Below are 26069 nucleotides of genomic sequence, written 5' to 3'. Positions count from 1 at the left end.
ATCCTAACTCTCACAGCGAGCTCAATACCTGCTTCCTCCCAATCTACATCCACCGGAAGAAAATGAAGATATTAGAAGAAATGCTATTTCTACCAAAAACAGCAGGATGATTAACAATAAGGGGGCGAGGGAATGAATGAGGAAAAACACCTTCCTAAGCAATCCATCACCTCCTTAGGGTTACATCCAAATGGCCAGCTGTTCCTTGAGTTCCAGTTGAGGCTCAGTGGTATCTGCATCATTACGAGACGCACCAACATCTCCTCCCTTACAAATTGCTTAAGGGGAAAAAAAAAAGAAAACAAAAAAAAACAACACACACACGACAGAGCAAAAGATAAATTTAAGACATTAAGATCACAGAGTACTACTGTTAGAGTGGCCTGCCTTTGTAATGGTAAAGTTGCCTCTCTAGCTTTAATGAAGTCACTTTAAAAAAAATGCAGAGATGTATTCAGAGTTTATTAAAATGAAGCTACAAACAACAAGAATTAGTGATCCGGGCCACATCCAGTGAACAGCAGACTACTTTGTTCAGCACTGGCTCTGATAACCATCTAGAAGTCATGCTAGGCAAACAATCAACGTGAGCCTTCTTGCTGTGGCAGAAAAATAGGCCGCTAGAAAACCTTGGACAAACAGAAAGGGCAGCAGCATTGTGCATACCAGATATGAGTAAGAGCCACGCTTAGCTCTGGTATACACCCTTCTAAAAATAAGTTGCATAAAAACCTGGAGAAAAGTCAAAAAAAAAAGTCTGTAAAAATTATTCAAAGGCTGGATAAAATCTGATAACAAGAGGCTTGTGCAGCTCAGGTCACTGAGTTAATCAGAAGGACACTGCAATATGGATTGATTGCCGTAAGTACTTTCATGGGAAGAAAATACCAGAGGGCTCTTTTAACTGGTAGAAAAAAGTAGAAAAGATACAGAACAGTTATTAACACAGCTCTGTGCATGCAGGTTGAGCTTTGCACCTAGCATCCGCTCAGTTACTGCAGAATGATAATCACAAAATATTTGCAGTAACCACTTGTTTGGTGTATTCATTTTTGATGGCTGTTTTATTCAATGGAAAGAAGTTGGGTCAGGCTTCAAAACAGGCATAAAGCAAATAATCCCTATTACATAAAGGCATCTGTTGACAGCAAATCTCACATCTTCCTTTGCAACAGCCACAACTTTGGTCAAAGAACAGAGTACAGCCCACCACAATGACTCCAAAGGCTGCTGTGCATGACGAGCATCCCTCTAGAAAGGCAGGATTTTAACAGAAGGACTACACATCTCAGCTTCTCACCCAAAGAATCACACAGACGTGGTTCTACATTTCATCACACAGCAAAAGAAAGACCCCCCATGAAGTACAGAGACTGTACCGAAACCACGCACCTTTGACAAAGGCAGCTGTGGAAACTGTAAAGAACAAACAGCCATTTTTCAGAACAATCACAGGAGGGCTTTGGCAGAAATCCTCACCTGACAAAAACTGCCACAGAAACAGTAGCATCAATGGTGCTATGACAATTTGCAAACGCTGAGGACCTACCATTACATTAAGATAAAACACTGTAAGCTTGCAACATTTTGCGCCCCAGGTTTACAAAGATAACAATGAATTAATTCACAGTAAACAAAAGAGAAGCATTTTACAATGCATAAACAAATTTGTAAGAAACCATTTAAAAAGTCACAGCTTCCAAGAGTACTGTCACCGAGCCTGTGTTTTTAACACTTACTTAAATAGCTAAAACTGCACAAAGGTGTTGCGCTGGAACACAAACAGATCTACAGAAGCCATATATAATCTGATGCAAAACCCTGGGGCAAAAGAAGAGAAGGAAAATAAACAACTAATTTTAGAATCTGAATACTCCATTAGCAATTCTCACCAATTAAAAGATGATGCAACTGCTGTCAACAGGCAAATTTTAGTTGTACATTGTATTTAAATCGGTGTTTAAAATACAAAACACACAGGCTCCAGCACTGTAATAATAAGCTTTAGTTACTTGTAGCTTGAGACCAACTACCAGAAAAGTTCCGCCCTACCTCTCATTCCATCTACAAATGGATGCAATGTTTCAGAGACAGTTATGCCACGCAGACCTCATTTTCACTTTAACTGGAGCACGACCTTACTACAGACTCCAGGAAGCTGCAAGAACAGTAGGAATCTAAATATCAATGAAAGTCAATAGAAAAAAATCACGGTTAAACTCATATGTGATAGTAACATACATCTGTACTTAATTATTTGAAAGCTACTGCCCATCTTTGCTGTTTGGGCTTGAAGTTTCCCACCGGAGTGAAGGAGGTAGAAAACATAGCCAGCCACAGAGACTGAAGATGCAATAGGCTGAAGGGAAGCAGCAGTCTCACACTGAGGTTCACAAAGCTGAGGCTGATTTGGACACCCATCCGCTGAAAACAAACAAACACCACACTAAACTTGCTCTAAGATGATGTGCAATTTAGATACTTTAAAATAGATAGATTCAATAAGAGAGCATCTTCTAAGCATACCAAACAGTGACTCAAAGAGCAGTGGTCCTCGGTGCTGCAGGGGTTTCTGCATGGACACCTTTCTGCTTTGGAAACCAAACAAGGATCGAAGAAAGCAACTATCAAGACAGAAGAGTTTCTGTGTACTTCTTCAGTAGAAAAACAGCTTATTGAGTGTGCAGGGTGCAATTGATTTTGCCTTCCTACCTTGCTTGCTTACTCACTTCTGCTTGCTGCAAAGGCCTCTTCCACCCTGGGACAGCCAACCCAGCTTTCCTACCAGCCTGATAGAAAACAGCCACTGAACTCCAGGTCTAAGACAGCAGGCTGCTAAAAAACAATCCAAATGGTAGATGCTTTTGCAGGAGCAAACAGCCAAGGCAGTGCTGTGACTAAAGCAGGTATTAGGTTATTTCAGGTTATTTTCAGTGTCGCTCCCAAGCCTCCTGCAAGGACAAAGGATGGAAGAAGCGAAGGAGGGAAAACTGAACAACTGCCCGCTTTGCTTGCGAGGGGTTATCAGATAGCTGCCCCTTAGCAGCAGCAGAATAAACCAGCTCCAACAGAAGAACTGTAACAGACACATTTTATTTCTAAAAGGAGAACAAAACAGCTGCCACAAGACCAAATAACATCCCATGTTACGCTTCAAAATACCAATGCAGCTCTTCAGAGCTCAAGGTCTCATTCATTACCTATCTGCAAGCTGAGAAAAGGATTTTTCAAAGCAGCTTTCCCCAGCTAAGTATCCAAGTCTCAAAACACCTAGATTTTCTTTAGAAAGGCCTCCATGCTATGAATGCAAAGTCCCTCGAAGCAGACACTGGCACAGGATAAACATATTCAGGCATCACTGCAGCGTTTATGCATAGAAAAACTGCAACATCCACGTCAATTGAGATTTTGTGTGTCGGTTCTGCTGGCAGGTGCACGATGCGGTCAAGTTTCAGGTTCTAGAAAATGGTTCATCATTATTCAAATGACTTGATAATTAAGAACACTAGTACTTCAACTTCCAAGCAAGCTTAGAGATGCGTAATAAAACCACATTAAAAACAACAAGGCCACGTACCAGCTGATTTTACTTCAACCATAGCTCTCTCAAAGACTAATTCAAATTGCTCAAAGGTGAGGCCATTCAGCGTAATAAAGACATATCTTACAGTGATTGCATCAATTATTTTTTTTCCTGCCATGTTCTCCCCCCTCCCTCAATCAGATGTGGAGATTATTCTCCTCCACTGGTTCCCAAGAGTACTGCAAAGAACCAGAGAAAAGGAAAACCAAAACAGCAATACCCCCAGAAATATCTCAGTACCTTCACTGTTTTGCTCACATTCTTTGCCCTCATTCATCTGTTCATTTTCTGGGTGGGAAGTGTCTCTGCGTAGGCTACCAACATATTATAGCTCAAGGCAAAACAAACAAACAAAAACAAACAAACCGGAATCCACTGCACCCCAGCAGCTGTTCAAAAACAAGAAGTGTACACAGAAAGGCAAGTACCTCGAGGCACAGCCAGCGCAGCCCTGTTACCCAAATATACACCTGTCCTCACCGCAGTGCAGTTAGGCTGCTCTGTGTGTGAGCAGTGCTGAGAGGGAAGGATGGAAGGAAGGAAGGAGCCATACTGACTTACCTTGTCACATACAGCAGGAATCTGGTAGGCTACATGGATTACAAATCCCAGCATTACCACAAGCTACCATGTAATGGGAAAGGTAAAGGATGGGACAAGCGGGAACGGCTTTAAACTAAAAGAGGGGAAATTCAAGCTAGATGTTAGATAGAAATTCTGTACTCAGCGGGCAGTGAGGCAGTGGCACAGCTGCCCAGAGCTGTGGGTGCCCATCCTGGAGGTGCTCATGGCCATAGATGGGGCCCCGGGCAGCCTGAGCTGGTGGGGCAGCCAGCCCACAGCACGGGGTTGGAGCTGGGTGGGCTTTGAGGTCCCTTCCATATCTAAGCCATTCTATTATAGCTATTGCCATCCTCTTTCTCTGCTCTGCTTTCAAACACCCCACATCTCCACTAAGCCAACATAGGTTGATTCCCCATGGCAGTCCACAGAGTCGCATCCCTGCCAGCCCAGAGCAATACAACTTGGGCCTATAGGTTTCACTTGGAAGGAACATCAACAGGAGGTTATGAGGTAAAGAAGGGAAATATCTGTAAATGTACACGGGTAGCTAAAGCAGTCCTCAGAAGAGATACGTAAAAGCACAGACTAACCTACACTGGGCACATCTACACCCTCAGATGCCTGAATACCTTTCAAGAATTTTTGTTTTCACATGAGATTCCACCTACAAAAATAATTAAAGTTTGATTCTAGCCAACAGTTTAAGTACCACAGCATGTAAATGTAAATAATTACAGTTTGGTCAATGCACAGCAGCAACTCTGATCTTTAAAAATGGAAGGACAGCAACTTGGGCAAACAGAAGTAAGTATCATTTTTTCCGTAATTTCACAGATTAATGTGATATATTAGCTATGAACAGTGCTATTACGGTACCCTTAGGCTTTAGATCACATCATGCCACATGTTCATTTGGCTGCTAAAGAGCAGCAACCAAATGATTAGCATTTTTTCCAAGGACAGTAGAGATTAATAGTCTGAAGTCATTTCTTTAACTTTACCGTGAAACCGAAACACTGAATTTAGAGCCAACTTTAATAACATTATTTCAGAAAATCCCAAGTTAGTCCTTGAGTGCTGATCAAGAGGTGAACAGGGTCCTCACTGTTATCTGGATTCGCTGTAATTGGATACAAACCCCAACCAAACTCGAGCATCTTGATAACAGCACAGCTTTAACTAAGGGCATACATATAACTAAAGACACCACTTCTCTTACTAAAGGAACAGAAGCTGTGAGCAAAGCCACCACCCTACTGAAATCAATAGGTGTTTTTCAGCAATTTCCCCAAATCTCCTTGTGCTTCTAGTTCTAGGTTTAAAGGGCGAGCAAAGAGCTTAACACTGGTTTCTTTTTTGAGCTGTACTAAAGCTCTTCGTTTCCCATCACTCAGCTGTTCCAGCTCTCAGGCAGAGGAGCAGAGGAGCAGAGGTGACAGGGTAACCCTTCACAGAGCTCAGCAGGCCCCATCTGCTCAGCAGAGATTCCCAGTGCGATATAGGAGGGACAGTGAACAACAAGATAACACCCACAGTAAGAGCCTCACTGCTCTGATCAGAACATACTTTTTCTTTTTTTAAATTTCAAAATCCTTCTTCCCCATTTCCTACATTTCCTAGTGAAAAAGGAGAGGAACTAGGGCATGAGAAAACAGCCAGAGACACCCATGCATACAGGCATGAGCGTCCCTTCCTCTCCCAAGCACAGCAGCATCCCCAGCCTAAACATACACAAAGCAGAATCTCTTCAATGCCCAGATGTGACTAAATTCCAATTACCCCTCGCTTGCATTCATTTACTTTTTAGCAGTGCCTCCCCTCCTCGAGGCCTCTTGTTCCCTTCCCTAACTTCAGGGTTCTCTCACTGCTCTCTGGCTGTCAGTGCAGGCAGCTCTTCTGACTGCCTGAGGACCCCGGAAAGCCACATCCTGGCTGTTAACCACAAGTCAGCTCCTGCAGACTGCATGGACAGCCAAGCTCTTCCTGAGCTGCCCCCAGAAGCGTGCCAGCCGGCTCGGCTCACACAGCCTGGGAAGGCTCATTCCACATTCTTTATCTGCAAGGACTCCATTAGCGGCTTCCCGGAATGCAAAGTGTATTTTAAGAAGGAACTGAAAATAAGGGATAATTAAAATGTAAGAAGTGTCATCTTCATAAAAGCCACAGGACTAAATAAAGTCTTGGAGGGCCCTCTCCTGTACATTCCGTATTTCTCTACGTGCACAACACACCTTCCTCTGCAAAACCTTGAGCAAACAAAGCCAGTCCTCTCAGCACCTTGACAGAACAGCTAAAGTAGCGTTTGATTAGTTCATAAGAAAAGCTCTGAGGCTATTTTTTCCTCCAGGCAGAAAATAGTTACAGCAGGATTACCTCTCGACTCGGGAGTATGAAGACTCAAAAATCCAAAACCCATTTACAGACAAGCACCAGGAGGGCAACAATTTCATTCATTAAGACAGAGCTAATCTAGGTTTGTGCGTCTTGTCAAGGAAAAACCAACAATTATCACCCAGAGATGACAGGACTGTCACAGCAACAGCCACAGATGAACAAAGGTGCACTTTTTCCTTTACAAGAAAGTATTTACCTCTCAGCAGAGCACTGAGAAACTACATAGAAAGGTATCACAGCAAGATTACTATTTACATCTTACTGATTCTTGGTGCCATGAATTTAGATTAATGAGCAAACAGACCCCATGGAAACCACCTCTTCTACCTTGTCTTGGTTTGATTTATTAAGCAATGCAATTACCAGTGACAAGCCCACAGAGAAATGCACTGAACTTAGCAGTTCAGGAACAGCAAAACCTTATCTATCTGTGTGCGCAAGTATGCCTCCTTCCTCTGAGTGCAACCAAAGGGACAGCAACACACGCACCTACCTACACAGTGAGCACTGACTGCAATCCTAATGAAAGAATACTGCAAAGGCTTGTTTGGAGAGTGGTTTGTTTATTTTTTTGAAGAAAAATTACCCTTTGTGCTTTTTCACAAAGTGAGTTAGAAGGGAGAAAGCAAACAGTGACTTCTTATATTTAAAGAGAGCTGGATACAAAGAAGAGGGAGGAAAGGTGCTTGTTGCTTAGCAGACAAAATAACAACACCTCAGCTCCTCGGGAAGCTGTATGAGAGGAACTGAAACACTTGCAGGAAACATGAAGTGGTTAATAACGGCTGGGATTCCCCGCCAACACAAATTCCAATGATTTGCCATTGGATGCTGTCAGCACCAATGTCCTGTTCCAGTCCACTGAGATCCTCCCTGCAGCTTCCCTGCCTCAGGCATCTCCCATGCATGATCAGAGTCCAGAGCGCATCTACGCCACACACACACTCACACACACACACACAGGCACCCCAGGAATTGCTGCTTTTCAGAAGAAGGCATGAAAGAGCAGCAGAGTCACTGTGGTCTGACATGATGTTCTCTGGATGAAGAATAAATGCAATCTGCACAACAGTCTACTTCCCAAGCATACCCTTAGCGATGGACAGCCCTGAGACAGCCCCAAGTATTACACAACTGTTTTACAGCTCTGGCATTGAAGAGCTCACCTACACACAGCAAACAGCCACAGACCTGCTCCCCCTGATAATCAAACCACAATGCAAATATTAGCAGGCTCAAACACCGCTGATCAAAATCTGCAAGTCTCACAGTACTGTCACATTAAGCCTACATTGCAGCTTGTTTTCCTCAAGCGTGCCTAGAGCCTGCCTTCTAGATGTAATTACTGTGCAATATATATCAGAACCAGAGAGAAAGGCTTCACTCTGAGGGCTGGAATTGAGAAGAAATCAATACAAAGGAGATAAATGTTTCTTCAAGAGCTGCAGAGGTATTAACCCTCTCTCCAGCTTATTTTCTTCTCACTTCCAATCATTTTACCATCCGAGAAGCTGCTGGAAAGACCGGGATGTGGCAGCTCTACCTGCTCAGCTCTGCACTTGAGGTTAGAAAGAAATAAAAATGAAGAGTACTTAAAAATTAAAAAAAAAAAAAAAAAAAAAGTGGAAGTTGCTGCGACGCTTTGAGAACTGCAGCCTCGCTCCCGCCGGCACACGCGGAGCAGCCCACAGCCGGGCAGCGGCAGCAGCACGCGGGAGGAGCTGCGGGGCCACGACTCACCGCCGGTCCCGTACCGAACACGAACACACGGCGGGGAGCGCAGCCCACCGTGACCTCCACGGGAGGGTGGCGAAGCCGGGAAGAGAATAAAGAAACAACGTGGGGGAGAGAGGCTCGGGGTGGGGTTAAGGCGTTTTCAGGACGACCCTGAGGACTGGGGGCAGCCCGGCGTACGGGTACGCGCCCAGCAGCGCGCGGCGCGGAGCCGAGGGGGCCCGGCGGCTCAGCCCGAAACAGCGCGGCCCCGCGGGGGCAGCGGCGGCGACAGAGCGCCCCTGGTGGGGAGCGGCGGCACCACGGCCCGAGCCGCGAGCTCCCCCGGGCCGGGGGCGCTGCCGGGGCCGCGGATCCCGAAGCGGGGAGCGGAGAGGGAGCGGCGGTCGGGCGGGCGCGGAGCGCGGCCGCCGCGTTTCGGCGGAAGGCGCGGGGGAACAACGAAGAGCCGCCGAGAGCGCGAGGCGGGAACGCGCGGGAAGGCGCTGAGCTCCTCAGCCTGCGGCCCGCATAGCCGATTCCCGCGGGGCGCGCGGTGTCAGCCCCGGCGCGGAGCGGGAGCGCGGCTCTGCAACCCCGCCAAGGTCAGCGCGCGGCGCGAGCGGGGCAGCTCCGCGGACACGAGTGGGGCGGGTTGGGCTGCGCACCGCGCGGAGCGAAGTTTGCGGCGGGGGAGAGGAGGAATCGGGGCGCCGGTCCCGCGGCTCGACGGGAGCCCTCGGGCAGCCCTCCGAGAGCGGGGAATCGCCCGGGGACCCCCCCTCGGGCCGCCCCACGTCGCGGCGACCGCGCTGCCGCGGAGAGGGGAACGCGACAGCGCGGAGCTGAGCCCCGGCGCTCGCGGGAGCGCTGCCCGCAGCACAGGGAACGCGGCCTCAGGGCTCCCGTCGGCACCGCGGGGGTCGCGGGCACCGGCATTCCCCCCTCACCGCCGGGCGCTCTCACTCACCGGGGAAGCACACCACATCATGGAGCACGGAGCTGGTGATTTTCAAGAAAAAGATCCACCAACACGGTTGCAGTAGCCTCCGCATGTCCAAAGCCGCACATCGAAAGAGGGGAGAGGGGCTAAAACAATTAACGCGCAGGGAAATTAAAAAAATAAAAATTAAAGGGGAAAAAAAAAAAAAAAAAACCGCGAAAAAAAGGGAGGAGGGGAGAACAAAAACAAAAAAAAAAAAATTAAAAAAAAAAAAAAACTTGTTGAAAATAAGTTTCGACCCGCGCCCTGCGATCCTTCGGGAGAAAGCAGGGGGCTGCTGCTCGCCTCCTCAGCGCGGAGAGAAGCCCACGGCCGCGGGGCAGGCGGGCGGCGGCGCGCCGAAGGGCGCGGGGACCCCGCGCGGCGCAGCGCGGGGCGGGCGGCTCGGGGCGCTCAGGCGGGCGGCATGCCGCGGAGCGGGAGCTCACAGCCGCCTCCGCGCACGGGCGGGCGGGCGGCGGTCAGCCGGGGCCCCGGCGCGCTCCATCCTGCCGTACAGGAAGTGGCGGGCGAGCCCGGATCCTGGCGGAGACTTTAAAGCGGGGCGAGCGAAAGGGAGAGGGAGCGCGGCGCGGCGATGAGGAGAAGAGAGGCGAGGAGAGGCGGCGGCGGCGGCGCGCCGGGCGCCCCGGAGGCGCGCCCCCGCCGCCCTTAAAGCGGCCGCGGTGGTGGTGCGGGGACGCGCTTGGCCGCGGGGCCCCGTTCGTGTGCGCGCTCCGTGGAGTGCGAGTGCTCTGGGGTGCGCGGAAGGGAACGGAGGCGGTTTGCCGTTTGCACTCTTACCCCGGCGGCGTCTGTTTGGAATTACTCGTGCCATTACGCCGCTTTCCGTGCTCGCTGCAGGAGGCGGGGGTTCGGGATGGGTGTCCCCCCGGCACCCCTTCCTCCCTCCCCCCCCCACTACTGTGTGCATTGGGGGTATCTCCGAGGGTGTCTGTCTCTCCGAAATCATGCAGCTCCCCTCCATTCCCCCTCAGTGCTGTACTGGGTATGCTCAGAGCCCCCTCCCAAAAAAAATCCTACAGCATTTTTTTTCCCCATCTAACGCTGTGCTGTGTATTGCCAGCAATCCCCACCAAAATCACACGGCTTTTTTTTTCTTATTTTCCTTTTTTTCTTCCCCATCACTCTGCATCATTCTGGACACTGCCAGAGGTCAACCACAAAATAAGACAACTGTTTGTTCCCTAGTTCTGCACTGGGCATTTTCAGAGAGCCCCCATCCCAAACAATCCTACACCCCCACTCTCACCTTCCCCCCCCAAAAAAAAAAGTTCCCACATTTTTGTTCACTCAGTAATATATATCATTCTGGGAACTGACAGAAGTCCCCCACAAAATTACTCTTGTTCCTCCCAGTGCCCTACACATGAGGTATTTCCAGAGCCCCCCTCAAAAATGAGGCAGATTTTGCAACCAGGTGAAGCCTGCCCCACGTGCTCCATATCCAAGCCCTGACCTGCAGCTCACCCCCAACAACAGATTCTGAACCACCGAGAACTTCGTGCAGGAAACAGAAACAGAAAATGGTGTGAATTCAGGATGAAGAGATGGTTACTTGTGCTTGGTGTTTCCTGCCGCTGCTGTGGTCTGCTGGAGCTTAAATTTCATTCAGAAGTAGTTTTGTCTGTTTCTTTGGTAATTATTTCCATTACAGAGATTGTGTTTCAGAAGGGAAAGGGTTTGGCAGGGGTTTATCAGTGCGTGCTGCGCTCAGCTCTGGCGCTGTCATTTGCTGTGACCATCTCCTCTTTGCTTACCTGAGAGCCTCCTGCATGCTGCATGCTCTGGTGTTCCAGAGATGGGGGCAGGAGGAGAAGCAGAGTAAGGAAATTCAGGAGTCGTGTTCATTCAGTTCAATGGCAGTGATTTTCCCTCCCCCAGCCTCAACCAGAGCACAGCCAGCCAAAGCCCAAGTGTTTACGAGTGCTTTGCCCTGAGTTTTCTGGAGGAGACGGTGGCCTTGTGTCCATCCAGGTTTGTCCCACGCCCCACAGGTTTATCCCATCAGGGGTTTACTGCAGCCCAAGGACCCCTAATTATGAAGCACTGCATTTTCACAGGTTTTCTTCTGCCTTTCTCTCCGCAGCCCTGGTTGTGCCTGCCAAAAATCACAGTCCTTAACTAAGGAAACCATGTTTATCCCAATATGGATTTTAACAGAGTAATGATTTAAGAGTGTGATCAGAGGTTTTCTGCCCTTCAGGGCACCGCCCTTTGGGGTGTGCAAAGAGTGCAGAAGGCACTTGGGTAAGGGTTTATCTAAAACAGAGCAAAGGCTTTATAGGCCTCGAACCTTGATTTGCTCATTGGGCTGCTCTGCAAATTACTCCCCTTTCCCTGGTGTGCTCCTGAGTTTACTGACCTTAGGCAAGAGCGAGGCAGGCAGGCTCCCCTGCAGGGCTAAGAGTCACCTGGCATGTAAGAGGCACTCTTTCAACAGGTGTCATTAAATGTGAGAAGTTATTAAACACTATTGCAATCTCACTAAAGAAGAACAAAAGCAATGGGGTTTTTTCGAGGAGCTATTTGCGTCAGTATTTTTCTCCCCGCTTCAAGATCCTTTGAGAAAGCTATTAATTATATCATTTTATATTTCGAATATATTTTGTACGTTACTTTACAGTTTTCTATTCTGGAAAATTACCAATCTGAAGCTGCTTCCGTATTGTAGAATTGGAGGAATTATGTTTCCCATCCTCAGAGCAAACATGCAAGTAAGATAGAGAATACATAAGCAGGAGAGTGTCTCCTGAGGAGCACAGATGACTTCAGTCCTCTATAAGCTGCTAAGAAAGGTTTTAGAATAGCAGCATTCCCTTAAAAAAAAAAAAAAATTAAAGTGTTCAGGATGGATGCTCACTGCAGTCCCTTCACGTCCAAACTTTTAAAGACAAATCTGTAAGACCCAGCTGTCAGCACGGACAGCTTGGCACGGCACGCTGTGGTACAACATGTACAACGACCCACCTTTCCCAAATCAATCACTGCATCATCATCACACATCAGTTTAGGAGCTGTGGTGACGGAAGTTGCTTTGTTTCACATTAGCAATTTGGGTGGGCAGAGAGACGGAAAGATGTACGATGGAGATCCAGGGAACAAAATTAAACACGGTCAAATGAGAATCCATTTCCTGCGGTATCTCTTTGCCTGTGGCACACCGTCTATCAACAACACACAGGTACAAATTGGCCTGCAGATGCAGCTTTAACTATCCAAACTGAGAAAGCTGCATTAGCAGCGTGCTGCTCTGCTGGCCAGCCCCACGTGCCTGCCAGAGTGTAGCTTACACGGGGCGCCTGGTTCCCTCACAGTGACTAAAGTACTCCAATACTATTAAAATAACTGCTACTGTATGGAGAGATTGCAAAGGGATGTTACAATACAGTGCACTTAAACCAGATTGATGGTGTTCTGCAAATCTTGTAATATTTACTGTTAAACATGGTGGGCGCTGTCAAGGTGAAAGGAATAGGATCAGCACTCTGTCTGGTTTCATGGAACAGTGAATAACGTGAGATAACTTTTATCTTTTTTTTTTTACCCCTCCTGTTTGAACAGGTAATATTTTTATACTGCCTTCATCAACATATGGGTATCACTCCTGGGAAAGGAATGAAAGTCTGTTAATTTATTTGATCAGACAAGAGAAATAATAGAAAACTGAAGCAAAGGCTCACATTTGTCATGTGTTTGAATTAGTGGAAAGCTGGAGAAAGCAGAAAAATGTTGTGAGGAGTTCAAAGATGAGAGGGTTTATTGAATTAGAAAAATATTAATAGCATTAATCATTTCCAAAACAGGCTTCTTAACATGTATAATGATCATATAAAGGATTGAGGAAATAAAAATGAAAGAAAAAAATCAGATACGGAAAGTTACATTTTTCTGTGTTTAGGGAAAAAAAGGGATAAATTTCCACTCATTTACATCCATCCAATCTGACTGGAGTGAGGAAAACACCAGGTAAGGATCTGGCCCCCAAAGTATATATCAATATGAAGGATCTGAAGGAGCAGCCATAGTTCAGATTACAAGCCACGTGAGGCACAAACTTCCAGGTTAATTCAGCATATAGTTCCTATCTAGCTTTGTATAGGAAGGAAGAAAAGGACACTGAGCTTGTAGTTTCATAAATTATATTATTGCAGAGCTACTTGCTCATAGCCTCAGGACAGATACATTCTTCTTAGAGTGTGCAGTGAGGCTTTGAAAGCCTCACATGGTGTCTGAGAAGCTGCTGAGAAACAGAGGTGGAGGGCGAGCAAAATATCTGTGAGAGAAAAGGAGGCTTTGTTTTGATATAATCACAACAACTGTGTTGTTTGATTTATAAAGACACAAAAATAGACTAACCCAGAAAGGTGAGTAAAGCAAAATCTTTGGAAAATGCTGATGAGTGATGCAAACTCTGGGTAAAGGAGTAGGACACCTGCAGAGAGCACTACAAAAGTCATCAGGCTGCACAGCCGTAGCACTGCCAGCATTGTTTGAATGAGGGTATCTGGGCACTGACTCAAGTAGTACTCCAGGATGTCCTGGTGGAGCAGTATGCTGCAGGGTTTGCAATGGCTTCTTTGGAAGATCGATGCATTTATTTCCTCATAATCTATGAAAGGAACCCCCACCTTAGGGTGCACTCAGGCTAAATCATTCAGAACAGGTCCTCAGTCACATGCTGAAATACCCACTTGAAAGTTTCATCCCGGTCTTTAAATCATACATCTCTTTTGTCTCCTGAAATGGCCTCAGAATGACTGCATTCTGCAGAAGTGTGCTAGCAACTGGCGCAGTGGAGGGTCAGGCTGATCAGCAATGAGTTTCTTTCTTTCAAAAGCAAATGCAGTTCAAAGTCCTGTGGTATGACCTTGCTAGGGCTGTAAGTGTGTTTAATTCACAAATCCTCTCTTTTTAAAAGAGAAGAAAAAAGTCGACTACCAGTGTAGCAGTGAGCAGAGCCAAGCATGTTAATGAGTGTAACTGAGGGATGAGCGTGGCAGACCCAGCCTCCCCTCCTGCCTGTCACTTACTTGCCAGTTCCCTTGCCAGCAGCACACCAAGAACACAGCAGCTCCCTAGGACTTAAGGTGAAAATTAACCAGACAAGAGACTTGTTAACTCCTGATATAAATAACAGTTGATAAATGTTTGTATGCTTCAGTACTATTTGAGTTCAATGTCAGTGTTGTGACCATCAGGTGTAGGGAAGCAAAAATCTTTTAACCACCCTGGGTGTTCTTAACACTACTCTGCAGCTCGCTGCTGAGATAACTGCAACTTTCAGTGGTTTTTTTTTCCCCACACAGTAGCTTTGACATGGGATGTGTCAAAATCCTGCCAGGGCAATAGATGGTTATGTTTGGTGTGTGGAGGTGCAGGGATGCAGCCTTGTCCTGTGTCCTGCGCAGAACCATCCGCACACAAAGCACACTGTTACAAACTACTTGGAGGCATCTCTTACTTTGAGTCTGGAAGACTTTTTCACCTCCCCTGATCAAAAATTTCTTAAGAAGGGCTTAGGTGGGTTTGTATTTCCTATTAAGGCCTGAATGTATTAATGCAGTAAATATAAAGTAATCTTTCTGTACATAATGGATGGATGAGCCTCTATGAGGCCTCTGGTTTTCTCTGTCAGGCATTGCCATCGTTTAAATTTGATGAGGGCCCAAGGAAATGTCCTGAAAGCATCTTGAGAACATAAGAAAGTTGACTCAAGGACAGGCATGGTCTGCGGCAGCAGGAACTCAGGTTGAACAGAAGTTGCTATAAGGAATACAGCATGGCTGCAGGGTGCTATGTAGACATACTGTAGACACAGTTGATAGCTATCTTGCCTCTAATAATCTCAACCTCCAGATCCCTTGTGTTCCTGAGGGCTCCAGAAAGCTACTATCACAATAGGGTATTACTCTTTCAAAGGTCTCCTGCATTGCTACCAAAACATCAGACTTCAACTTTTCCCCTGCAGCTAAATCAGTGAGAACATATAAATCTGTTGAAGGTGGAATTTCTGCTGTTCTGTTCCCCTCTTCCATTTCAGTTCTGTTTTCTATCAAAGGAGTTAGTGCAACATGCTCCTGCTTTCCTGCATGGATGTCAAAAAGATTTGTCAGAATCTGCTTGTGAAAAGTAAAGTCATAGGCCTGCCACAGTCCCAAGAGAGTGAGGCAATAATGGCTCAGTAACAAGACTTGACCTTCTAATATAAACACATCGCAAATGGTGTCCAAAACCAGGCTTCTGAAATTGCTCTACAATGAAGACCAATCAAGCAAAAAATGCTTTCCTAGGCAATCCCAGGAGAGCACTTTAAGTTAAAAAAATCTGTTCTGTAAATGGGAGAACCAGTCTCCAAATCTGTTTAAGAGAAGAAGAGTCAAAGAGGAACATTTGCCAATGCATCTTTGAGAGATACAGTCTTCTGAGTGTAGATATAAGAAAAGGTACAAGCTTGTGTGTCCTGGCTGCCTTTATTTAGCTGATTATTACCTTATTACCTTACAACAGCATTTAGACATACCAACAATTACACTTCAGGCATGAATACAGCCCTTGATGAGTGTAGGAGAGGAAGGTCTTGATAGAATAAGGAAAGAAATAACATTTATGTATTATGGGTGCAAGTAACCTACTTTATTTTAGGCCCCGGGTGCTGCAGTAGAGAAATTCAGGTTGCAGATTGCAGCTCAGTTCTGTCTTAGCCATTCTCTCTCACATATATGTTGGAATTTTTTTCTTACATCATCAGCTACTAGAGTATATGGTCTCTATTGGAAGCACTCCGGATTTGAGTGTGGACAGGCAGTACATTAGCTAATATGATTCCATTAAAAAGGGATTCCATAGCTAGTGCCCCAATTAAATGAAGAAGAGTCAATATTAATAAACCTTGCAAAGAAAGGGATAAAATCAAATACCCACAGTGACCCTATAGACATCAGTGCTAGTCAGATCAATACGTACCCATAAGCACTGATGGAAATAGATAAATAACAAGAACATATCTAGGCCACTGAGATTTGGCAGTACAGCACGTCCATAGAGTATCCTTTGTTTTCTCTACATGGCTTTCCATTCCCTTACTCTGCTGCCAAAGATCTGTGTCGTGAACATGAACTGCCTGTCTGCAAACAGCCTTTTGCTGGAGTTTATCCCGTCTTCTCCTGGTGCCTTGTCTAAAACAGGTTTCTTGGAAGTGAAAAGATGCTGTTCAAAAAGTTGAATAACCAATAATCCCCCTTGAAAGCTTACACCCCCTAATGCAACTGAAATTATTTTCATTCGTCTTTCCAGTTGTCATCAAATATATCCACCATATCTGAGCACAGCTCCACTGACATAAATAACTGGGCATTCACTTTGTTGGAACTGCACTTGGGTCTGAGACAAAGTTTTGCCAATGCAAGGAGGGATATGACCAAATACCCCAGAAATGCAGTTGTCTGTGTTAATTTCTGGAGTGTTTTGTTACTCTGGAAGTGTTGTAAGACTGTACTCTTATCTTTTCCACCCAGATATCATGTTCATGACGCATATCTTTGTGCCATCAAGGTCTGGTGGTTACAATGCACTGTGCTCTCAGCTACTGTTTAGGAGGGTTTAAAACACTTTAGAATTTCAGCATCTGTTTTATGCTGATTTCAAGAAGAGAATGGGAGAAGAGGGTGCCAAGTTACTGAGAACAACAAACACTTTGGGTCAAATTCTTCTCTCATCTATGCTGGTGTAAATCTAATGTCTCTACATCCAGCTGGAAAGTAGATTTAAGCCAGTGTGATATAGGGCAGAGTCAAGCCCTTTAATTTGGAAGAACACAATTACTTCCTCTGGCTCAAGACCAAGAAAATATATTTATAAAATATACAATAAATAGTAGAAGAAATTTTGTTAACAGTTATTTTTATGTAGATAATGCATAAAAGCACTCTATTTAGGTCTGAAAACTAGGCTCTCAGATCTGAACCTAAAAGAAGAATGTTTATCATGAATGCTTGAAAGAGGACTACAATTAAAAGTTGCTTAGAACCTTAAACTGTTCTATTAATCAAAATGAACTTATAATTCCAGATTTTAAAATAGCTAATGGTGTACAAATGGATTTTAGCATATATTAAAGGTATCATCTTAAGAAATGTTGGGGGAAAAAAAATGTTGTAAGATTAATTATGGCACAGAAATGTGACTTCATAACTCTTCCCAAGGCATCACAGTTAGTAAGATATTACACCTTTTTTTTTTTTTTTTTTTTTTTTTTTTCTATAGCAGGAACACAACAGAACAACATTTTTCTTGAGCGGTCAACATTAATTGCAAACGGATGCCACTTCTGAACGTGGGAGTCTTTGCAGGGCCACTTTTAATTATGTTAATGGCCCACATGTCAGCACGGCCGGCCGGCAGCCCGGCTGGTGGAGCCGCTGCAGTGGCGTTGGCCGGAGCAGTCGAGCCACACGGGGGAGTCTCTCTGCATGCACAGGAAAGTTCCTCTGCTTCATAAATCACTCGTTTTGAAACCCGATTTCTCTGTACTGCAGCGTTGTCAGTTTCTATGAGAGATAACACAAGAGCTGCAACACTTGGCAAGGTAAAACAAAGCCTGAACTGTGATGTTTCTATAAATGAATTGCTTATAAGTAAAGGAGAATAGGATTTTGTTGGTGGAGAAACGTGTGTCAAGCATGATTCTTGCCGACTTGCTGTTATTTCTGTATGAAATGCTAAGAAAAAGATTGAGCTATTTGAGCCATCAGCTAACAAAACACTTCAGATTTTTTTTGATCTTTTACAAAAACAGAGGATGCGGCACATTCACTGCGTGGCATGGCATGGCAACACTTTATCTCAGCACAGTGAAAATGGAACGACAGTGCTGGGGCAGGATCAGGCCGTTTCCACGTTCCATTTTTCACTGCGAGGTGGCCTTCAGCTGCATCAGATCATCTTAATGAGCTTTCTCCTGGATTTTCATACATCATTCCTACGACCTTACAGTGCCACAGAGAAGACTTCCTTTGCCAGCTCATTGTTACCTACTACAGATACAGACTGCAGCTAGCACAATGTACTATTATCCAGCAGAACAACCTGTACTGACAAACACTGTTTAGTGTATTGGTTGCCACTTTGAGAAAGCCAGGGTCACTGTAGAACAATACCAAAAGAGGTCTCACTAGCTTCTTCTCCCTCCTCCATTGAATGAGCTGTTAATAGCTGTTATAGAGAAAAAGAACTAAATACTTTACTAACTTACATTTGAAGGCCTCTGAATTGCATTAGCTGAGCCAGCTGAGTGAGAGCCAAGGCAATCTCACCATGATTGTAGAAATTGTGGCACTGAGGCATGTGGAGGCAAAGAAAGAATGACAGTGACCAGGTTTACAATATGCAAAGCTGGAATAATTATTGCTTTCTGTGGCACAGAGCTTTTAGCCAAACTAAAATAGGGAATGAGCAATTCCTTTAAACACACAAGTGTGTGTGTCTGTGTGTATCTCTACCTCAAAACTTCCTCTCTTTTATGCAAACGTTAGTTTACAGCCCTAATGTAAACTCTCTGATGTTGACTGTTAATTTTCCACTTTGGGACATTTTCCCCTTCCAACCCCTCTTTCTCCATGCTACAAGCCATTCTCAGTATGAGCCAGAGACTCAGATAACAGCTTATCTAGTCAACTTGATCTTTACTTGCTGAACTTTGTCTCAGAATCTGATTACTGCAGAGAAAACTTCCATTCATGTCAATATAGAGTACCAGCCATCCACTGCTTCCATCTGAAAGGAAAATATTGTTCTGTACTCAGAAATCCAACATCCCTGTACAGAGGGGAAAGATTTCTCTTGTTACTTTAAAGCCAATGGCAAAACTCACACTGACTTCAGAGGAGACAGAATTTCTTGCTGACTTATTAGATGCTTTCTCAGCTTCTAGTCCTGCAGTGACAACGTAGGTTAATCACTCTTGGAGCAATGTTCACCAGAGATCAGACCAGGTGGAGTTGTGTATTTTCAGGTCCTTGACTATGAACCTTCTGCAAATGCAAGGTTCACTTTTTTGGGACGTGGCTTGTAGTCAATTAATTTCACAAGAATTTACCTTCATCAAAGTTATGCTTCAGCATGCTTCAATATATCCTCCCTTCTTTTGTGTTTTTGGGAGCTAAATCCTGAAGTCCCATCTCAGTGCTAGCTGAGCAAAGTTGTCTTTAAAGACTTCAGTGAAACCATCATGTCAAGGGCAGTTTGCTTCAATGAAAGGCTCAGGATTTATGTAATGAAATCTTGGAATTATCCTCTTTTGTTTTGGTGGGTTGGTTTTCCTGAGCTGTTCAGTTTGCTCTCCTGTTAGATCTTTTCATTCAAGTTAGTAATTTCCTCAGGTTGGCTGATCTTTATTTCTGCTTTTAATATTCTGTATTGATTTTACTGTAGTGCACTTACACGCTGTTCAGCTGTCCCCTATTATCGAAGTAAAATGAAATAAATAACTTGGCTTTCTTTCTGAATTTAAAATCTTTGGCAGGAGCCACCTCCACTGCTAACTGAGCACGTGACAGTGGTACTGCATGTTTGTGAGGGCAGCTCAGGAGATGTGATGTCTCTCACATGTCGCTACTAGCCATGCTAGTTAGATCCAGCACCTCGGGGGCTGCTGGTATTACTGGCTGGTTTAGCTAGCAAACATAGGTACCAGTAGCATCTGTGGGACATACAACTGGGTGGAGCTGCCCGCTTAGGCACTGGCAGTAATAGCAGTGTTAATACATGCATCTGTGAGCAAACAAGATGTTGTTTATCTGCAGTACACGTAAAAGTCACCGTTTTTCAGATCCAGTAGGTGTTATTCCTACCACTTACAGACTTCGGTCTAATTGATCACTTAAATAATAATGGTAAGGTACAGAACAAAGTTTCAACTTTCTTCCCAGTTGTGACTGCTCTTTGTAGGTGTTCCTCTGCCCTGGACTGTTCACTTGGCTCTCAGGGAAGCAAGCAGCAGAGTGTAAGCAGCTTGTAGAGAATTTGCAGCACTCACACTCCCTTCAGGCTCCTTGGTGTTCGTGCCATTATCAGCACAACCAGAGCTTGAAACAGCTTGCTTCTGAAGGGCTGGGGCAGCTCCTCAGGCAGATGCAGTTTGCTGTCAGTGCTCGTGGCTGTGTGTCTGCAGCACAGAGCAGCCCTCAGACTGCCGGTCTTGAATGGAGCCAGCCTCACGTAGCCAAATCTATCTAGTTTGAGTACTGATAGCAAGGCAGCTGATTTGAACTGCTTCAGTGAATGTCAGGCTCTGATGGAGGCTTGGCAGTCCCAGCATGGTACCATCTTCATTGTTATTTTGCTCTGACCAGGACGGACTGGTCTGGGTGTTGCCTCTGTGAGCTCCTGAGGCTGATGGCACCAGGTCTGAGTGGCTCGGTGTTGCTGCCCTCTATCTCTGCAAATGTTCAAGATTTCAGCCCTACTGCAGGTAGTGCTTCCTCATCTTAATGCCCTTTTATTCATATGTGCATTTTTTTCCTGTTTTATCCGAAGTTCAAAACTGGACAGAAGTTCAGATCATCAGTGCCAGTAGAGAGCTCTATTTGATCTCCACAAGTATCCACTCTCTTGCAGATGTGTCCTCTTGCTGTGATTTGCATGCCTGCAGCCAAACTAGCCTTAAAAACAGTCCTTTACATTGGGTACATTCACATCCAGATATGCTGAAACAGTGCCACATTTTTCACAGCGTCCCAAATTTTAAAAAGTTCATCATGAAGGTACTGGTTTTGACTTATTTTTAGTTAAATACACACCTAGGTTATAAGAAGACTTTATTCTTTAAAATTGTACTTCTGTTAGGTAATACGAACTACTGTGAAGGGAGCTGCAGCATATCCTTGCAAATATATTGTGAAAACAAGTATTTAAAATCATCAAAATAATGAATAAAAATTGCATGACTTTAAGAAAGCACATAAGGAGTAATCAAGCCGAGTAAAACCAAATAAGGTTAATTTAAGTGAGAGACTCACATATATGGTGTATTGTATTCTTTGGGCTGAACAGAATTGCATGCTGTGAAAGGGTGTTCTGAACTCCATTAGCAACTAATCTTTGTACACAACAGTAGTGCTGTGCAAATAAATGTTGTGAGGCAAAATAAATAAGTTTTGAGAAATGAATGACTTTAGCAGTGGTTTGCCAATTAATTAGAACAAAGACAGAAGTCTAGCAGACAACATGAAGAGATAACTAAGGAAGTGTTCAAGTTGCCATAAGAGCTTTTGCTGTTCTGTTTCTCTTTTTTTTTCTCTTTTTTTTTTTTCTCTTTCTCTTTTTGCTCATTCTTCTCACAAGTTTGTGGGATTTTCTATGGGAAGGGAAAGGTAGCCAAGAGGTTGTGGTAGCAGTTTCACTCTTGAAATGCTGTCTCAGGGTCTTACCTAAAAAAAGGCTAATTGTGTGAACTAGAACAGAGAGTTAGAGCAGATTTAGCTAAGTTGTGTATCTTCTGCACAGCAAGGCCTACCACTGCAGCAGTTAACCATGGATTGAGACTGGAGACAATACAGGACTATGTATACTAAGCTAACAGTTCCCAATTCAAGAAGGTCATGTTCATTTAAGCGAAATAAAAAGAACTAACATAGCAAGAGAAGCCAAATCTCCATAGAAGAAAAAGGCAGCGGAAGCCTGGGAGATCTGAAGGCGATAGCATCAGCTGCAAATGAGAAGTGAGCTGTGTCTGTATGAAAGCAAATCTTGTAACATGATAATATTAACTTGTAACATGATAAATATTATCACATTGCTGTGTTCTTAACATCCTTTGGTTCACAATCTGGTTTAAGTACTATATTTGTTAATAAAACGTTCCGGCCTACTGGTTGCAGAATACAGCAGTAGGAATACATAGAAACCTATAAAGGCAAAAGCTATGAGAAAAGTTTGGAGAAACAGAGTTTGTTTCATTTACACGATTGAGGAGAGCATGATAACAGACTTCCAGTGTGTAAGAAGCTATTAAAAGAAGATAGTAATCCATTACCCATTGAGGACAGGGCAGGAAAAATTGCTTTAATTTCCAACAAAGGAGATTTAGGTTATCTTTCTAACTATAAACCTAGGTAAGCACTGGAAAAGGCTGCAAAAGCAGCTGTAGAATCTACATTACTTGAGTTTTTAAAGAAAAGATTAGATAAAACAGCTGTCAAGCTTGTTGGGTGTACTTGATCAGCATACCTCAGCAGAGGTAGACTTAGACTGAATATCTTAGCTCCGTGCCAGCCCTACGTTCTGCAGTCCCTGAAATGCTGCAGTTGTGGTTTTATAGCATTATATACACCCTAATTTTCATTAAAAAACAAACAACCCAAAGGGAAAAGAAAAAGGAAATCTAAAAGAGAGGATCCTAGCATTTCAAAGATTAAAGGTAAGTAAAACAAATCAGCGTAGTTCTTTTCTGACAGATGATTCCAGAGTGTGCTGTGTCTTAACACAGGCATAGGATTTACAGAAGGACTAGAGATGCTGAAGGTGGGGAAGGCAGGGAATAAGCAGTACCTGTTCTGCTAAGAGACTGCCCTGCATCTTTGTCTCTGGGAAGAGCTGAGGAACTCTCAGTTCGGCTTTTTCTTGTCTCTGCTTTTGCGTTTCAGCATAGCTGGGAATTAGAGAAAGGGAGCAGGCACCATGCGATGTACGATTAAGAACTTTGTTGAAGCTGGAAGGAGCACAGAAAGGGTCTGTCTGAACACTGTGGCCAGCATGCCAATGTTCTTTTCCACCTTCTTTAAGGTTTGAGACATAGAATCCTCAGAAAGGAGCTCAAATAAGAGTCTATAGAGTAGCAGTGGAGGAAAGCAAGACCGTGGTCTTACTGATTTCTCCTCAGTGCTGAGGACCCATTCCCCAAGCAGTGGTGTACTAACAGTGAAATTTGCAGGGACAAAAATGGCAGATTCAGCAAACGCTGGGGGATAATTCAATATTGCTTCAGCTATCTTCAGGCACTATTTTTTTCTGTATGTTCAATTATGCTGCGGATTTGTTTATCAATAAATCAAGCCTCTACTTTCCATTTGCACACACAGTTGAGTTGCAGAATTTTAGAAATACATTCATCCAAGCATGTGAAATTCTCTTTGGTCTTTGAATCCTCTTGCAGGTAAATTACTTTTACTGTATTTATGGGGTACCAGCTTTTCAACACTTAGTTTATAATCCATAGCCCTCTGCCCTTTGCAAATAACTTCTGTTTTGCCCTGAAAGGCAGTCTGTCTCAGCTCACAGAGCCTATGTGTTTGTGCCTGTCTGCATTATTTATAACTCCACTAAAGACATTCCTCTTTTCCACATTCTTATATGGTGCCCACCATGTAATGTATGGATGGCTACTGGTTGCTGAGGATCAGAATTTGTCCACCGCTCCCACCTTCTTGGTACAAGCTTTCAGCATGCAGTTTTGAGTTGGTCAGAGTCCCAGTTGCATTATCTTAGCTCCACGCAAAAGCAGATACCCATTCTCAGTGCTACCTGGTGATGTTTGGAGTTTGATCTCATCTTTTCTGAATGATGCATTTTTATTTTACAAACTCACATAGTCGGTGTTTACTTTTAGGCCATCTTAGCTTTGCGGTTCCATCCAGACAAACATCAAAGATAAGGTCTACACTATATTTTCCTTGCCTATCCATATGAGAGGCTTGTAGGTGCTCTTTCAACAAATTATAAGCAGTGATTCCTACCTGCAACTCTCTGATTACAAAATTACATATTTCTTAACTAAGGGAGGAAGAGAAAGACATCACTCACCTTTTTCTTCCTCACTGTATCCTGACTGTGACCAAATACGTCCCTTCCCAATCCTCCCCATGCTGAGGCTCAGAGCAGTGCACCATGACATCAGGCCAGCCTTTACTCCCCATTTCCTCTCTGCTGTCAGCCCTTGGACAATAGCTTAATGCTGACGGCTAAGTGTGCACATGAGAAAAACACAAGCCATGTTACTGATTAGACTGGCAGGAGGTGATAGCTCCAAGACCTTCTGGAGCCTTTTATTTTGTCATGCCCTGCAGAGAGATCATATCGTATTTTTATTTCTAGCTGAGTACCTTCCCGTGAGATACATATGCATTAAAGTATTGCCTGATCCCTGCAGTAGGATACACCTGGGAAAAATCCTAGGACTGACAAAGGAAGGCTCCTGGGTTTTCAATATCAATATTTTGGCAAGCTATACAACCCCAGAGGAGGTGTTTGCTCACCAGTTCAGTCTGTTGATACTTTTGTCTGAACTAGCCAACTGCTTTTCACTGTCATTTGTAATCACACTGTATAAACATTTTATATTACATTAAAATCAAGTTTTAAAATATTTAAATTACTTGGGACTGGTGAATCAGATAACCTGGGATTTGAAAATGAGCCTTGTCTAGTCTTCCTTTCAGCTGCTTTTAAGCTGTAGCCCAACTCTCCCATTTTCTGTATAATAATCCAATATAAGATAATTGTACTTGTAAGATAGGAATGGTTTTTTTTTCAGGTTATTCAGTAATGTTTTTGTGTTTCCTTGCAGTTTTTTCAGCTAACTGAAACTGCACTGAGTTCCCTTGAAGACTGAGGCTGCTAAGCACAATGTGAATTTGGATGGGTGGACACCACAGGGGATCTTCCTGAGCTTCCTTATGGTTACAATTGGGATTCATTTGCAAAATGGGAAGCTGTTGTGGTATATCCTATAGTCCTGTAGGTGCTGTGCCCCATGCAGCACTCCCTGTATTCCTTAAATTCTGCTTCAGCAATAGAAGGATCCAGTGAATTTTCTGGAGATATCTTCTTCCAGAGAGAGACCAAAGCAGGGCCTACAAAAGATGTTTCCAAAATGTGATATGTCATAGATACTGCAATTGCCAGTATGGCTAGGAAATGTGTCACATCTTACAGCGACTACTTGTAGGAATGATCCCACAGAACACATGCTCAAACTTAAGTTTTTATTTAGCATCAGATAAAGGGAACTGTAATAACTGAATTTTATAGGGTAATATTTCATTTTACTACATGCTTGAGTAACCTCATGGAAGATTTTGGGTACACTGAAATGATTTTGCGGGTCATTCATCAAGGAATAACCAGAGCAAGAGTTGAACTCTCTGAGAATTTTAGAAAAAGTAAATAAACCTGTTTAAAGTGTGATTTCTACACAGGACGACTCAGAAGCTCAGGATGTAGAAGGTGGGGAAAACTGCTATGCTTATCAGTGGTTTTTAGGATTCTTCCTAAAATCTTCTCAAAATGCCCAATCTATTATTAACTAGGTCCTAGTCTGAATGTCAAGCTGACATATTTCTTTTCAATGAAGTTGTCCTTTTGCCTTCCATCCTGTCCAGTGAGAGAATTTTTCAGGAGGAGAAGCGGAGAAGAAAGCAGTAATGGAGAAAGGTACATTCCATTACCATTATTATTATTCCAGCCCCCATACTGTTATTTGTTATTTATCTCTTATTCTTTTTATTGAGTAGTGCAAGGCAGTCTTTTAATAAAACACTGAGAATCTGAAGAATACAGAGCAACGGATAGCTTTCAAGTCTTAGTAGAGCTTAAGCAGCTGTAAGGCCAGTGCCTTGTCTCACACACTGGGACTCCTAGAAAAAAAGTGGAAGCTTTGGGCAAACGCATATTTGGGATCTTTCCCTCGAATCCAGATCTTGCACTAGATTATTACCTTGTGTATTTTTATCCATAGGCTGGAGAGAGCTACATTTTTCCTTGTCATCCCACTTAAACCCTAGAAATAGAGTTTATTTCACACACAGTGACTAGATG

The 26069-nt window shown here is 44.2% G+C and overlaps 1 protein-coding gene across 2 annotated transcripts in view; it reads right to left on the bottom strand.

The window, feature by feature from the left end:
* PTPRG (protein tyrosine phosphatase receptor type G) overlaps positions 1-26069 on the bottom strand; it is a 429273-nt gene that overhangs the window by 365920 nt on the left and 37284 nt on the right. Inside the window, exon 3 of one of the 2 annotated variants that reach the window (XM_052678992.1) lies at positions 11018-11358. In XM_052678992.1, the coding sequence (XP_052534952.1) occupies positions 11018-11108 (91 nt within the window). In that variant the 5' untranslated portion in view covers positions 11109-11358. Of the gene's footprint in view, positions 1-9224; positions 9579-11017; positions 11359-26069 lie in introns of those variants that run through there. The other variant, XM_052678993.1, reaches the window with a different exon arrangement.

Source organism: Tympanuchus pallidicinctus, unplaced genomic scaffold (genome assembly GCF_026119805.1).
Source record: "Tympanuchus pallidicinctus isolate F22 unplaced genomic scaffold, pur_lepc_1.0 scaffold17, whole genome shotgun sequence".
NCBI classification, from domain to species: Eukaryota; Metazoa; Chordata; class Aves; order Galliformes; family Phasianidae; genus Tympanuchus; species Tympanuchus pallidicinctus.
This window is presented reverse-complemented; position numbering and strand designations above follow the sequence as displayed.